The 15,974-nt window shown below is 44.2% G+C and overlaps 1 protein-coding gene across 3 annotated transcripts in view; it reads right to left on the bottom strand.

The window, feature by feature from the left end:
• Positions 1-1,639: 1,639 nt before the first annotated feature.
• Positions 1,640-15,974, bottom strand: part of LOC141755772 (prospero homeobox protein 1-like) — a 34,911-nt gene continuing 20,576 nt past the window's right edge. For all 3 annotated transcript variants that reach the window (XM_074614967.1, XM_074614969.1, XM_074614968.1), the window contains one exon: positions 1,640-6,207. In XM_074614967.1, coding sequence (XP_074471068.1) covers positions 6,022-6,207 — 186 coding nt within the window. In that variant the 3' untranslated portion in view covers positions 1,640-6,021. The remainder of the gene's footprint in view (positions 6,208-15,974) is intronic.

Raw genomic sequence — 15,974 nt, 5'->3', positions numbered from 1 at the left:
AACAGCAAAATGACGCAGAGAGAACACACAGAGCCTTTTTAAAACAGTCCTGTATTTCTTTTTAAAATATGACCAAACATCATCAGCAAATAAAATAACCACAAACAATGTTAAATATGTGGGAATGTGTCTTTCAATTCAATTTTTTTTTAAATATCTTTATATTTAGTTTTTAAACATCATTTATTAGAATTTTGTTCATTATAACGCTTCACTAGTTTAAATTACTACACACACAAAGACAAACTACATATACACAGTTTATTGGTTAGAACTAGAGCTGATAGTTAGTTTATTAATCAATTTAGTGCAGCGATTATGACAATCGATTAATCATTTTAACAATTAAAAAACACGATCTGGTCCCAGCTTCTCAAATTGGGAGGATTTGATGCATTTTTAAAAGAAATCATATCTGATAATTAACAGAATATCTTTGGGTTTTGGATTGTTGATTGAATAAAACAAGCAATTTGAATACATCTCAAGTCAAGTTAATTTTATTCATATAGCCCCAATATGACAAATCATAAATTTGCCTAAGGGAGCTTTACAATCTGTACAGGATACGACACCCTCTGTCCTTTACAGTGCGATCCTCTCATCGGATGAGGAAAAACTCACCCCAAAAGAACCCTTTTAACAGGGAAAGAAATGGAAGAAACCTCAGGAAGAGCAACAGAAGATGGATCCCCCTTCCAGGACGGACAGACGTGCAATAGATGTGTGTGTACAGAGTGACAAAATAATGAAAATAACACAGACAATCAATATGACAATTTTTTCATACATACTTGGGCTGCGGAAAATTATAACAAGCTTTTGCCACAGGCATTTTCTTACATTTTATAGACAAGATGATTCATTGAGAAGATTAATCGATAATTAAAACAATCTTTTAGCAGCTTTAGTTGGAACAAACTCCAAGAGGTTTGTCTTTCTGTAGTTTTCTTCAACTTTTATCGAAGCGTTTATTAACTTTATTTATTTTATTAAGTTGATTATTGAGCTTTAATGTTGAAAAGATGATTTCAGTGTGTGTGTGTGCCTGGGTATGGCGATTGTTGCATTTATCCCGATGAGGCGGCATCTGCAGTCATCTGTGGAGAGAACTAAGCTGGCTGGGAGGTTGCTGCTCTGCTGTCAAACTCCTCATTAGTGCATTGAATCAGTCAGAGGGCAGAGCGCCGCTGATTCACTCCAACAGGACAAAGTTAACTGTACAGTAGCATACATACATTTTAGTCAGATAGGATCAAAAAGACAGGATATACCACATATTTATATCACTTAAATCACTTTCTTTCTTTAACACACACATCAAATATTTTTTTTGTGTGCATGTACCTTGCAGAAAGTGATACAAATAAACCAGAAACAGCAGACGTTTTCTACTCTTTTTCATTTTTATTTCCATTTTTTATTCATTTTGCACAAGCTTGCATATATACTGCACATACATTCAGTTCATAGAGGGTGAAGGCACGAAAGGCAATTTGACTACTGGTTGTTTTTTGGGCTGGGCCAAAGCAATACAGGGGGAAAAAATCTCAAGAGAAAATACAAAACTGCTTCCAACTAGTTTCAGCTTTCTATGTAGCCCACCCTCGGCCCGGTCCAGGAACAAAACATAACAACCTTTTTCTTTTTTTTTTTCTTTAAAACTGTCCGGTTCTATTTAGCTGCCAAGATCTCCATTTTTATCATTTCTCTCAATTGAATGAGGACGCTAGAATACTAATTATTTTAAATTCAATTTTAGGATAAGGATTTAAATCTTTTTTTTTTAAATTGGTTCTACTTAATGAAATGCAGTACAGCCTTCCCTGTTTGAAAAACAAAAGAAAACAACATCAAATAAATTAGGATAAATTAAACCAATAAATTACACAAAATCTGCAAGACAAATAGACACCGATAACAGAAAAAAAAAGCAGCCACGTCATGAGTTTTTATCTTACAACCTGCTGAGTGTAACTATACAGACTGTATTGGATACATGGCCGCTCCAGTTGGAATTACTGCACTAGAATCGAATAATAATGTCATACAAAAAGCATCAACAAAACACTATTTACATAACATATTGCTAAGTTACACAAAGGCAGTATTTATCACTGTAAGTCCACATCATTGATATTTACAAAAAAAAGAGGAGCAATGTAATAATAATAATAATAATAATAAAAAAAGATTTACTACTGAAAGCATCGAGAAACAAAAAACCCTTTCAAACAGGTCAGAAAACAGATCAGAGGAAATTATCGCAACACACACACACACACACACGCACACACACGCTCACCCACACACACACACACACACACACACACACGTTGCCAACGCTTAATGAGAATCATTTACATGTCAGGATGGTACTCCCAGGGGTGGGGGAGGGGCCACAGTGTTGAGAATTGTGTCACTCACTGGTTCACAGGTTCTCATAATCGGTCTTTTCTCTCACACACACAGACACACACTCATATACATCTACACACACACACACACACACACACACACACATAATGCAAAGCGTACAGAAATTCCACAAAAGTCCAAACTTTTCCCAACTGTTTGAACCCGGTAAAAAAGGGTATAAATCACTTCTTTTTCTGTCTGCAGTCTCTTTTTAAAGTGTTAGTGTACAACATGTGCCCCCTCCATGACACCAGTCTTCTGATGACAATGAGTTCCTGTCTCTCTCCCCGGGTCAAATCTAGAGCTACGTCGGCGGCAGTCTGCCCTCGTTTTTTGGACGAGTCCTGCCAACGGGCCGCTCTGTGACATCATCATTGCCCGACCGCTAGCCTAATGCATCGTTCTGTCAGCGAAAATTAAAGAAACGGATGCTGGTGCAACTTCAAGGGCGCTGCCGAGGGGAAGCAGACCCCCGTTAAAGGCATGGCAGGGAGAAAGAAAACAACAAAAACCTCTCCTCTGTGTTTTTTAGGAAGAGTGGTTATGAGTCCGGTTTGGAGAGAGCGGGTCTTCTTTTTTTTTTTTAAACCACTCTCACTCTTCTCTAGCACTCTGAGTGATAATAGAAAAACTGTACAGCTATTCTTTGTTTTCATCCTGACAGTATTTACAGTAACAATATTTCATACTCTGAAAATGTATTTTTCTGATCTCGAGAAGACAGCCATTCAAGCACGATACAAAAAAAAAGGTAAAGAAACCAAAAGGTCACAAAACCTGCAAAAAAAACTACAACTATTGCTCCTAATCTACCAACAACTCACTTATTCAGAATACAGATTTAAACAAAGCCGTCACTAAAAATACCCTCAAGATTTCTTTTATGAAACAAATTTTCAGGAACTTCCACTACTGTATATATTTTTTTCCCATAGATTTATCTTTTACAATTCTTAAAAAAAGGCTATATATGTATTTCAATATCCTTAAAATCAAACGACCCCAGGAAAGAAAAACTTGACAAAAATATTTTCAACGCGGTATTAAGGTCTTGCTAATCCTTTTTGCACATAAGTCTTCATTATCCTGAATTAATCTTTTTAGGCGCAGGAACTCTTTAACTTTAGGGCGGGGTTGCAGGAAGAGGAGGGGAGGAGGAGGGTGCGGAGCGATAATAATCTGTGCATCAGATAAAAGTGTCCTTTCCTTTCTCCTTTGTTTGTGGCGCTTTAGAGCCCTTGGCTGGTGCTTTGAGACTCTGAGACATGCGGGGCCGAGCCCATCCTTCAGTGAGAAATATGTCCGGCTCGCTCTCTCAGGGCTCCCGGATCTTAAGAAGAACAGTGTTCGGGGAGGAGGAGGAGGAGGAGAGTTGGGGGGACATAATGAAGGGAGTAGCTCTCTGTCTTTCTCTGCCTGCTTTTGTCAGCCGCTTTGTCTCGCTTAGACAAGTCAGCAGGTTAAGCAACCTGCCCCTTTTGATCTTTTGTGACACACACATACACAGACACACCGCAAGATAATGTCGCCAAGGTGAGATCAACAGCGAGCTCGCACGCACTCCAGAAAGCATTCAAACTTACCTCATCAAAAAGGGCAGCTTATGCTAAATGCTTCGTAAAATTCTTAAAAGCCTGAGAGGGCGGATAAAATTCATAAAACGCTAGGTATACATGTGCAACTCAAGTGGAAAAATCTGGGATTAGAATCTCAGGTAAAAGGAATGGCGTTTAACAAACTGGGCACAGTGGCTTCGACAGAATCACACTTTGGGTCTTTTTAAAAAGCTGCCAGTTTGGGACGGAGGGACAGAGCGGAGGGTTTCAGGTGCGTGTTGCTCCTCGCTCTGTGCCTTTGTCCCCGCTCTTTGTAGTGCTGAGAGCTTCTCCGTCTACCCCTGGGGTGAGTGCTCACCTCCGACCTCGTATTGTTGCATTGAGAGAGGAGCTAGATCACTCAAAGGCAGGTGAGCACGGAGGGAAGGAGCAGTGTGTGTGTTGTTTGTGGGGGAAGTTCCACTTGAAGCAGAATTAATGATTTCAGCTTATATCCACCTTTCTCTTTGCCCTCCTTTAATTATCTCTGTGATGCTTCCATTCGTATTGTTTCAGCGACACTGTACTCTAGATTGCCACAGTATTCTGATAGATTCAAGTATCTTCTGCTATTGAAATAACTTCATAATGTCATTTACACCTTGTGTAGGCTAATCACAATAAAAGGCTGACTTCATCTCACACACATGAGCTATTTAGTGACTATAAAAAGACGAAAAACTATGCAGTTATTAGTGTGTATGTTCACCAATCTGGAGCAGGTAATTAGACGAATATGATTTATTTGATAGCTGGGCAAAATGGCTCGTTTTTAGTGGGAGCAGTTTAGTTATCAAAGCTGGAACGGCTATGGAAATTAAGCCATTTAAAAAACAGCAGGTCACGCACCAAAAAGGCCACACTTCTTCTGCATAATTTTATACTTCTGCACCGTTTACTTCATGTGTTTCTGCAGCCTTACTCCACACTGGTCCTCTGCAGGATAGGCTAGTCACTACAGGCGTATTGGAGATGGTCCTCCATTCAAACCCCAAATCGAAAAACTTTCCAGGCAAGTTGCCCCAGACCATAAAAAAAAACTAAATAAACAAAACCAAAGTCCACTTCAGAGCTGGACAAACAAAAACAAGAGTAAGGAGAAGGAAATGGGGGGCAAAGTATTTCAGAATCTAAACTCTTGGAATAATATTAATAGCAATAATTTATTTTTTTTCTGCAACGGCATCAAGGGACAAACAAATCTCGAAGTGCCAATCTTCAGCAAGCAGTGATGACAAATAATAATAATCATAAACAACAACAATAATAATCAAAATAATAATGTACACCCAATAAACACAATGCCCTACTTGCAGGGAAAACACACTTCAAAACATGGTAGAGCTCAGTAGCTATTTGAAACCAGTCCAAGTCCCACAGACTAGTACAGACCAGTAGCACGAGTCCAGTCTTAGTCCAGTCAATAACCTCACTAGGCCTTGTTTTTGTGTGTGTGACTGTCCTGCTCGGGGACATCTTCAGTAGCACAGTCTATTGGGCACCCACTTTTTCGGGGACAGTTCATTTGGACACCCACTGGATTGGAGGGACACCCCTGGATGCCGAGTCTTTAGGGGGAACCCAGCCTATGTTCTTAGTAGTGTAACTCCTTCCACACACTGAGGACTTTGTTAGTGTTGTTCATAAAACAAGCCAAACGGATGAGGGTTCACGCGGTCCAAAAAAACACCCAATAAGATTAGAGTCTCTTCAGTTCATACAAAAACAAAACAAATAATAACCATTCTATGATAATTATCATATAAGAACAACAACACAATAGCTAGGTCGTTTAGGAACCGCCACAAGAGGCTTCAGATTGGGAATGCTACTTCATAACTTTTCATACATTCAAAAATAAAAAAAACAGGAAATCAAAAGAAAAGTTGGGGGAAAGGAAAAAAAAAAACAATAAAAGAGAATATTTTGAAATTCTATGAAATCAGAGAAAATAAAAAAAAGCGCAAAGCGTCGAGCGAGGAGGAGGAGGAAGAGGAGGAGGAGAAATTTACTCGTGTAGAAGCTCTTGGAGACAGTTGGGAGACTTGAAGACATCGGGAACCTCGCTGTCCAGTTTGCAGATGACCTTGTAGATGGCCTTCTTCCAGGACGGGTCCACGTCTTTGCCAGCCACGATGGCGTTGAAGAACTCCCTCAGCGTGATCTCTGCAACCTCAATGAAGCGTTCAGGGACCTGTACGGACACAAGAAGGAAAGAAACGTTAATTCACCTGTGAAAGTATATTCTACGTAAGCTCAAAAAGTTCAGGTTTCTATAATGCGTGACTTTCGCTTCCACTCGCCCTTAGCGACGCACACAGGATTACCAAAAACAACTCCTTCCCTTTCACATCTCCATCATTTACAGCAGTGTTTTCTTGCATTATGCTCAACAACACTGTTATCTCCTCACTTTGTAGAATATGTTCACATTTTCACAGTGGATGTAAAACCATAAATCTCCCGTCTCTTTGAGTATCTACTTCCTTAAAAACCAATTGAGGCGTCAGCCTGAGAAAAGTCTTGTGAATTCTCAGGTTTCTCACACCTCCCACTTCCCTCCGCCGCAACACGGTGAGCGTGACATCTTTATGAGTCCCACTGTAAATCTGTGACCAAACAAGAGAGCGGGACTGAGTGAAGAGCGGCGGAGAGGTGCTGGCGAAAGAGGAAGTACTAAATGCTTTGGGAACGGGGAGACACGCCGCCTCTTTAGTGTCCCTGACAGCAGCGCTCACCGACACCATGGAGATGATTAGTCTGGCAAAGATCTGTGACACCTTCCCCCAAGCCAACACTCTGTCACACACACACACACACACACACACACACACACACACACACACACACACACACACACACACACATACATACATACACACAGTCATGCAGGCGTGAGCACACACACCAGCGCACACACCTCCTTGTGCCAAGGAGATGACACATCCTGTACTGTTACAGAGCTCCACATAATGCTCGCTACACACACACACACACTAGCTACCCGGGTGTGTTTGGCTGAGTCTCTTTCCTCGACTCAAAGCTCCAGGGCGACGCAGCCTTCAGGGGTCACCTGCTTGGATAATGCTGACTGTCTCCCTGCCCGCCTCCCTTGATGCTCGCACACAAACACACACTGTCACACACACACACACACACACACACATATACAGCAGCAGCAGCTTGCCCAAATGCCTGACAGTGCGCACTCCGCTCTACTCCTCTCCTCCAGTGTCCTGCAGATACTCATCAGGAGTGTCAGGACACAGCAAGGTTAGTGGCCACTGGAACACACACACACACACACACACACACAGACGCGGACATGTACACACAGGCATGCCTCTTCTCTCTCTCACACACACACATACTTATAGACGCATGGGACAGCCACCCGCCCCCCCTCGGGGTGATGAATGGTGGCTAAGATGCCCGTGTGTCTGGTGTGTGTGCATATCTCTGTCCACCGCTCGAGTGAAAAGGTGAGTCGTGAATAAGGAGCTTGTACGCTCTGTGTGTGTGTGTGTGTGTGTGTGTGTGTGTGTGTGTGTGTGTGTGTTTGACTGAGAGAGAAAACACACACACGCTAACCCAATTCCCCAAATATTGAATTCCCCTCTGGTAGGAGAAGTGGATATAATTCATTGTTTGGGCTGCTGTCGTCTCTGAAATACTGGCACAATGACCCCCGGTACGAGGGCAACTATTGTAAGTGCCTGCGCGGGCATGCGCAACCTTTTCCCAAAAGACCTCGCTAACGGGCCGGGTGCAGCGCGAGCGCCCTATAGCCATTAGACGCAGGGAGTGCCGCATTACTAAGAATATTCCTGCATGGAATTTCTCCTGACGTTTTGACTATAAAAGGACAGCAAAACGCTGACTGGAAGGAGAAAGCAATGTCAAGGAGAAAAGGGTATTGGTATTTCAGATCCTCTTGACTGAGAGAGCGAGGGAGAGTGAGAATGGGAGGGAGGGAGAGAGCGATGGCGAGAGGAAGGAGGGGCTGAGAAGAGTCTAAGGAGAGAGAGCGGAGCGACAGAACAGAGGGAGTTATTCCTGTCCCACAAGCCTTTGTTTTGTGAGGACGTGTGAGTTGTGTATGTGAGCAGGCTGACCAGCAGTGAGCCTTAACTGTTTGCAACCCCTCCCTTGTCCCACTCTATCCCCCCTCTAACTCCCCTTCTCCTCATCTCTCTCTCTCTCTCTAGGGTCAGCTGTTGGGCCTTTGTTCCAGAGGCATTGTGGGGGATTATCCAGTGTGGCCGTTCATTCGCTCGGCTGTCCGGTAAATGGGGCCAATCGCGTGGCTCACAATCCTTCATACATATTTCATAGGGCTTTTTAACAACTTCTCAGCAGAGCCCAAAATTAAAGGACAGATGTACAAAGAGGGGAGGAGAGAGGGAGGGAGGGAGGGAGGGGGGGAAAAAAGAGTATAGAGCGAGGGATGGAGGGTCGTGTGTGTGAATGACGCCTGGAAAAGGCAAACAAGGTGACTGAGAGTTCATCTACACTATGCCGGCTAAATTTGAAAACACACCTTTTTCTCTTAGGGTTTCTGTTCACACTGCGGCAGCATTTTATTCTCACCTGAAAACTTTTCGAAAACTGTCCCCAGAAGCGGACACGTGAAAAATCTTTGCGTTTTTGTGTGGAAAAAGAGGCTTTTGGAAAATAGTGATGTCAGCCTGCTCAACGACTGACAGATAACTGTCTGTCACCTCGAACTTTCTCTGTGTCGTCATTAATCTGCATTTATGTTTTTTTTTTTTGCCAGACAACTTCACAATCATGACATAACAGGGAAACACGGTTTGCCTCGTCAACAGGGAGCATTTATAGTCTTGTGATCACTATTTTACGGTTTCTCAGGTAACAGAAAGGAAGAAAGAGGATCATTAGAATAACTAAATCACATTTGCATGTAATTAAATGTAGTATAAGTGATAATGGGAAGCAACTGAGACTCAGCAGAATAAAACGTCTGTCTGTCCCACTCTCTAGCAGATGTTGGCTGTGTTGCACAGTTTTATAGTTTGCCTGACAAAAGAGGCGGGAGAAGGAGAAGAATTAACCATTTTCAACCTGAAAACCACACCAGAGTGGACACACATCCAGCATTTTCAAATCTAGCCGACTTAGTATGGATGAGTCTGAATGAAAGAGGTCGAGCATGACTGCCGTTGACCTCTTCATGTGTCACAAACAGACTCTCTGTTGATAAAGTCGTCTGAAAAATAAGTGGTTTGGTTCTGAGAGAAGGTGTGAGGAAGACGAGGGAGAGGATGGAAGTGTGTGTGTGTGGCGGGGGGTCCAAAAAAAACAAAAGCTTTCATGAAAAGGGATATTATTGTGGCTTTGCCCCTGTGTAACACAATATGAAAAGAGGAAGAGGAGGAGGAGCGGGAGGAGGGGAAAAGAGAGAATATAATCAGCAATACTACACACACGTCGCCCTAACCTTCGCATCGTGCTGTGTGTTGGGTAAATACCAATCAAGGAGGAAGGATGAAAGAAAGAGAGAGAAATAAAGAAAGAAAGAGGGACGTCTCAACAAGAGGCAGCGATGAGGCAGTTAATCACTCTCATTCACCGACTCCCCCACAACTCTCTCCCCCATTCTCTCCATCTCCCTCTCCCGTGACAGGTTGCTTTGAGACAGAAGGATAAGCTCTTTTTCAGAGAGAGGGAATCGGATTTCCTGCTTTTTGATGAGATAATAAAATATGACTGAGGACAATAGGAGCCTGTGGACGGCTTGCTGGGAGCTATTCACTCCGGCAGCGGCCCCTGTCTTAAGACTGCTTAGACAAACGTTTAAAAAAGGTAGCCAGAGGCCCAAGCCCTCGAATAAAGGCTACTGTTACACACACACACACACTGTGTGTGTGTGCAAGTGCATGTGTTTCGGTAAAGCCTGAGAAATCTCTTCTCTCTCGGTGACTCAGGGTTGAGCTGTTTGTTTGGCCAACGTGTTTCTCCCCTTTGCTTTTGGGAACTGTCAGGAGATGTATTGCACCTTCTATTTGCACAGCGTTGGCCAAACAAGACGAGACCCTGGAAGATAAGGCTGTATGTGTGGAAGAGAGTGTGTGCGCTGGTGAGCTGTAGCCTTGAAGGATGAAATGCAGGGACACAACATAAGCCCCCGCTGCCAGCCAGGTTAATTCCTAACCCCAACTCAGCATGGGAATACCAACACTTCCCATGCTTTTCAGTCACTGTATTTGTGTACGTGACGGGGAATTTATAGATTTTGCAATGCACTAAACACTAGGGGTGTAAGAAAATATCGATACAGGAGTATCGCGATATCATGTGTTGTGATACTGTATCGATTCTCCAAAATACTGTATCGATTTTTAATTAACCTCGCCATCGTGCCCTGCCGCTATTTGATCTTCTGGAGGTTGTGGCGGGCTCAGTTTTAAAGCTAAAGTGAAGTTACTGGCATCATATGAAACTAGAGGACCTAAAGAATCCATGTTATACTAGCTTGTCGAGAAGGAGGCTAAATAACGCTGGATGGTGTATTTCCGGTGTGTCTTTATACTATGACGGTTATCCTATAATTTGATTTTTAAAAAATCACGATATATCGCCTTGCTTACAGTATTGCAATATATTGAATCATTACCCCTGTATCATGATACGTATCGCATCGTGTCATAGATGGGGTCCTCTGGCACTGATGTGTAACATGTTTCCATCTTACGAATATTCTCACTTCTGCTGACGGCAAAACACACGTTTAAAAACAAGAGTTGAACCTGAAGTTGAGGAGGCCAGGGACGTTTCAGTGAGTCAAGCCAGAGCTTCCTGGACCTCGAACACACTCTCACACACACAGGCCCCTGTGCCTCACGTATCTGCTCTGATCAATAATCTACAAAGGCCTTGATAAGCCCTTGGTCCACACTGTCACTTTAGGCAAACACAACCCATGTCCCCTTTCTTCCTACTCCCCTCGCTGCTCGTCCCCCAACCCCCTCTCTCCTGCTGATAAGACTGTGCCCATGGCTGAAGAGTCCAGAAAACGGGCAGTGGATCATTTCGTTTTAAGTGTGCTCAATTTTCTTCAATTTCTCAACCTTCCACTTTTCTTAAATTCCTCCTAAATCCTCAAATCTCTCGTACCATGAAGTGTGCCGTTTTTCTCCGTGTTTACTGCGACTACTGGGACGGGAAACGGGCCTCAAAGCTGAGCAAACACCAGCCACCCTCACACCACTGATAGCCTTGAGAACATGGAGCCTTGAGGGGCTGTTGTGTATACATGTGTGTGTGTCTTGCTGTCTGGTTCGGTGTGTGTGCGTATGTGAGCATGAGCACTAGCGTCACATGGGCTCTTCTCAAGGTACACCTCCGCCGGGGAGTCAAGGACGGGACAGGGTCAAAGACGCTGATGAAGTCGTTCTCCTATCCCATCTTCCTCGCTCCTCCCTCCGTCTTTACTTGCCTCAACCCCCCACCCTCACACACACACACACACAGGCTCTAAATTCATATCATAACAGGGCCTCTTTTGACATGTCTACCCTTCCCACTCTTTACCTTGCTTTATAGAAATTGGGGGTTGTGGCGAGGGAGCTTTATATCAAACCAACAGACAGAAAAATAATCTGTACTCAGCAGGGGAAGCCAGAAATCACAGTTCAAGCCCTCGTTTAAAGACTTAAAAATTCATCGTCTGAGCTTCTATGGCGGACACAGGCTGGGAGAAAGCAATCTAAACGAAGGGGGGGTCACAGAGCGCTGTAACGGGGCCTCCGGAGGTCAGGAAGTCAACCCGGCTCCGAGAGCGCGAGAGAGCAGGAGGCAGAAGGGAAAGAAAGGAGCAAGGGAGTCTGGAAGATAGGAACAGGACATCTGGAGAGGAGGAGAACAGAGGGAGGGAGGGAGGGAGGGAGGGAGAGGAAGAATAGAAGGGTAGGAGGAAGGAGGGTGTGGGTGGGCGGGCCAAACAATAAAGGATGGAGAGCAAGGAGCTGCGGCGAAGGTGGGAGGATGGATGGATGGAAGGAGAGAGGAAGGAAGGGCAAGTGAGAGATGGCAGGAGAAGAAAGAGAAATAATAAACTGCAGATTGGATTGAAGGAGGGAGAGTTTGGCATCGGCGAGGGAAATGGGAAGTGTGTGTTTGAATGGGGGGGGGGGGGGGGTTGCTTTGACACATCTGCAGCTCTGATGCACGCCCTGGTCATTTTGGCATGAGTCCCTTTGCCACGCTTCATTAGTCTCACACACACACACACACACACACACACACACACACACATGGAGGGAGACCAAAATGGTCCAGAAATAATGACATAATCAGCAGCTGTGCCACAGAGCAGGCTGCCCCTCACAAGGTGACCAGGGACAGAAGGAGGGAGGAGAGGGGAGAAGAAGGGAGGAGGAGGAGGAGGATGGAAAAGCAGGGAGGAGGGAGAATCAAGTGTTGGACGAGCGCAGTGAGAGGATGTTTGTGTGAGCAGGTGAGAAAAGGAGAGAGGGGATCATGTAGTTCTTTATGTTTAAGTGATTCCTTGCTCCCCCCCGGTGCCCCAGGCTCTACACACACAGCTCTGGTCATTTAATCAGTGCACAGAATAAAGTGGCTTATTCTCACATACACACATATGCGCACACACACGCGGTGAAGAAAAGGCCTGTCGGGCTACGTCAAACGGGGGCCCTCAATAGCCCCCGGCTATTCACTGAGAAGCAGATGATCCCGCTCGCCATTCTTTTCTTTCCCTAACTCTTCGCACTAAGAGAGCTAAAAAGCCAAGACAAGTCGCAAATTATGCTCACGGCACGGCGAAGGCCCGGGGTAATATCTGAAGAAAAGGAACGACTAGGGTACAGTGAACTCACTGGTGGTGTTAGTGTCTATTTAAAAACACATTTTCTCACTAAGTTCTTGTCACTACCAGAGTATCAAGGACACTTCTGGAGAGATATGTTGCTGTTGTTTTTTTTTTAAAATGATGTGAGCACCACATATGGAACACCATTCACCTCCATTGTATTGGGCAGCAGACATCTGCGATGGATATCCCCAAACCTGGGTAAATAAAACTGAAACTATCTGTGCGAGTTTTAATGAAAAAATATTATTTTTTCAAGCCCATTAACTAGGGATGCACTGATCCGACTTTTTCAGTCCCGATACTCGATACTGAGTACCGATCTGATACCAGAGTTTAATTAATAAGCTGTATGCTTCACTGTGTGGAAGTCACTGGGATCATTCTTTTATGTGTAAGGACACATCGGGCTTGACTTAAAAAAATTGCTTTCCTAACTTTGTAAAACAAAATGTGACAAATAAATAAATAGATATAAATTTAGTGAATTGTTATTTATTATTAAAATAATAAACCGTACACAAGAAACTTGGTAAAAAAAATCTAAATTAACAGGAATTACAATTCAAGTGGAAACCTCGTTAATGCAGCAAAAAATTAGTCAAAACTTAAACAGGAATTAAAATTCCAGTATATAATATATAAAGTATATAAACATATAATTTAATTGAATAGATCAGCTCCATTGTTACCGATACCCGATCCAGCTATATGAATCAGTATCGGCGCGATATTCGATCCAGTATATCGGTATCGGTGCATACCTACTATTAGCATCACAAAGTTATTACTCCTCACAGTCACAGTCTCATGACTTCAGTAAAATAACAACACAACAAGTTTGAATGAGAATCTGATACGTACGTATCACATTATCTTGTTGAACTCTACGTCTCTGATTGCATCTATCACTATCTATCAAATCTGTGATTCGGCTCACGTTGAAAATGATAACGTAAGACGCCGCCTCTGCTCAGGTCATTATGACTGTCTTAATCATGCCATCTCTGGATAAACAGAGGTGTTTGCTGGCTCTGGTGGGAAAAGCAGGTGCAAAAAACGCACACGTGTTGGTATACAAGGACAGCATGTACTCTACTTATTATGTGTTGCTGAATATGGCAGCTGTAATGTGCACGCATAGGTGTATACTTATACAACCTTTTCTCAATGAGAGCGATAGAGATTAGGGGAGCGACAGTAGACGCTAGATAAGAGGGGGAGAAAGCAGGTTAGTGGAGGTGTGTGTGTGTGTGTGTGTAGTTGACATAAACCCACTGGCAAATTGTATTGGTTGTATTTTTGGCAGCTCTGAACTTAAATCTATACTACCAGCTTTTCATCTCTCTCCCTCTATCTTCTACCTCTTCTCGTCTTCAATCGCCCTTCAAAGAGGACCCTAGAGCCTTTTACTGAGAACACCACACCTGTGAGCAAGTGTGTGTGTGTGCTTTTAGGTACGTATGTATGTATGTTTATACATGTTTGTATCCGTGTCTTTGCCTGTGCATCCAGTGCAACGGCCGTGACCTTTTCACCTCTAATTCCCTGAGGTCGAAGCCCGGTCATAGACGCACCCCACGCACTCAAACACACCATGCGCTACGTGGTGAGAAAAAAACCAAAAAACACAACAGGAATGAAGGAGTGCAAGACAGGGAGGGGAAAAGCAGGAGGAGGAGGAGGAGGAGGAGAAAATAGACATTAGCCTCTCTGGGTGGAGAACAAATGGAGCCCCGAGAGGGACGTGAAGAGGAGGAACGAGGGAGTGAGGGGGGAAGGAGAGGTGAAGCACACAATGCTATGGGGCACGGCGGTTGGACAGACAGCATCTGCTCTCATCTCTCTGTGGCTCTGGTAATGGATGGAGAGTTGAGGAGACACCGGGAGAGCGGGAAGGAGGGACAGCGGAGAGGAAAAGATGGGGGGAAAAAAGCGGATAGTAGAGGGAAAAGGCAGAGAGAGGAATAGAGCTAGAGTCAAACTTAAAGTTTCCTTTCATAATTTTGTCACTTTGGATGATAAACCACTGTGTGTGTGTGGAAGGGCGTTATCAATTCAAATAGAGGGATGACAGACGGATGGACACACAAAAGAGGAAGAGGGACAAAAGGAGTGAGACATCTTTCCAATAGGAGAAAGAGCAGCTGATAAGGGAGGACACATGATACCTGAGCGTGTGTGTGTGTGTGTTCGCTGTTACCTCCCTCTACATAGAGATCATAGGGACTTCCTCTTTTAAATGCCGAGGTGTGTGTATGTATGCGTGTCCTCTGTGGGAGGAGTGGTCACTGACAGAGGAAACTTGGCCTAGTCTGTCCTATGGAAATCTGAGAGTTTCCCAGAGCCATCATAAAACTGCCTCTCTATCAGACCCCACCCCTCTCTCTCTCTCTCTCTCTCTCTCTAACCCATTACCAGGTCACACACATTCCTGTCTTATGAAAGATGATGTGTGTTGTCATTGGGGGTTCAAAGACAGACAGAGGGGGGGCTGCGGAGAGTAAAAAGAAAAGGACACTAAGCGAGAATTTTCACTTGAGTCCTCACATGAAAGCGCTGCTCGCTCAAAGTCAAGGCTTTGGGAGGCCGGGTGTGTTTCGGGAAGACTTTGATGGCGATGGACAGAGCGAATGAGAAGCGGAGAAGAAAGAGGAGAAGAGAGGGGATCAGGAGGGGGGCTGAGAAAAGAGGAAAGTAGAGCCGGGGTCTAGGTAATTAACGGCAAGCTCTTTAATTACCGCTGGTGTTCATTGTGCCAGAAGGAATGTGACAATTATGCCATTAAAACTTCCTAATGGGGGGAAAAAGCGAGGGAGAGGAGGAGGAGGAGGAGGAGGAGGAGGAGGAGGAGGAAGAGGAGGGGGGGGATAACGGAAGACATGCAAAAGAGGATGAAAGAATGAAAGGAGAGAGGCAACAGAAGGAAGAGAGAACGACGAGAGGGAGCGAGGGAGGAGGGATATGAAAGGAAAAGGGGAAACAATCGCGACAAAAGAGGAGCTGGGAGGGAGATGGGGAGCGTATTAGGCCAGCACAGTGACAGAGCAGATTAGCATCAAACAAGAAAGGCCACAGACGTGTGTGTGTGTGTGTGTGTGTGTGTG

This window comes from Sebastes fasciatus, chromosome 18 (assembly GCF_043250625.1).
Source record: "Sebastes fasciatus isolate fSebFas1 chromosome 18, fSebFas1.pri, whole genome shotgun sequence".
Taxonomy (NCBI): domain Eukaryota; kingdom Metazoa; phylum Chordata; class Actinopteri; order Perciformes; family Sebastidae; genus Sebastes; species Sebastes fasciatus.
Note: the sequence above shows the minus strand (reverse complement) of the source record. Positions and strands in the feature narration are given on the sequence as shown.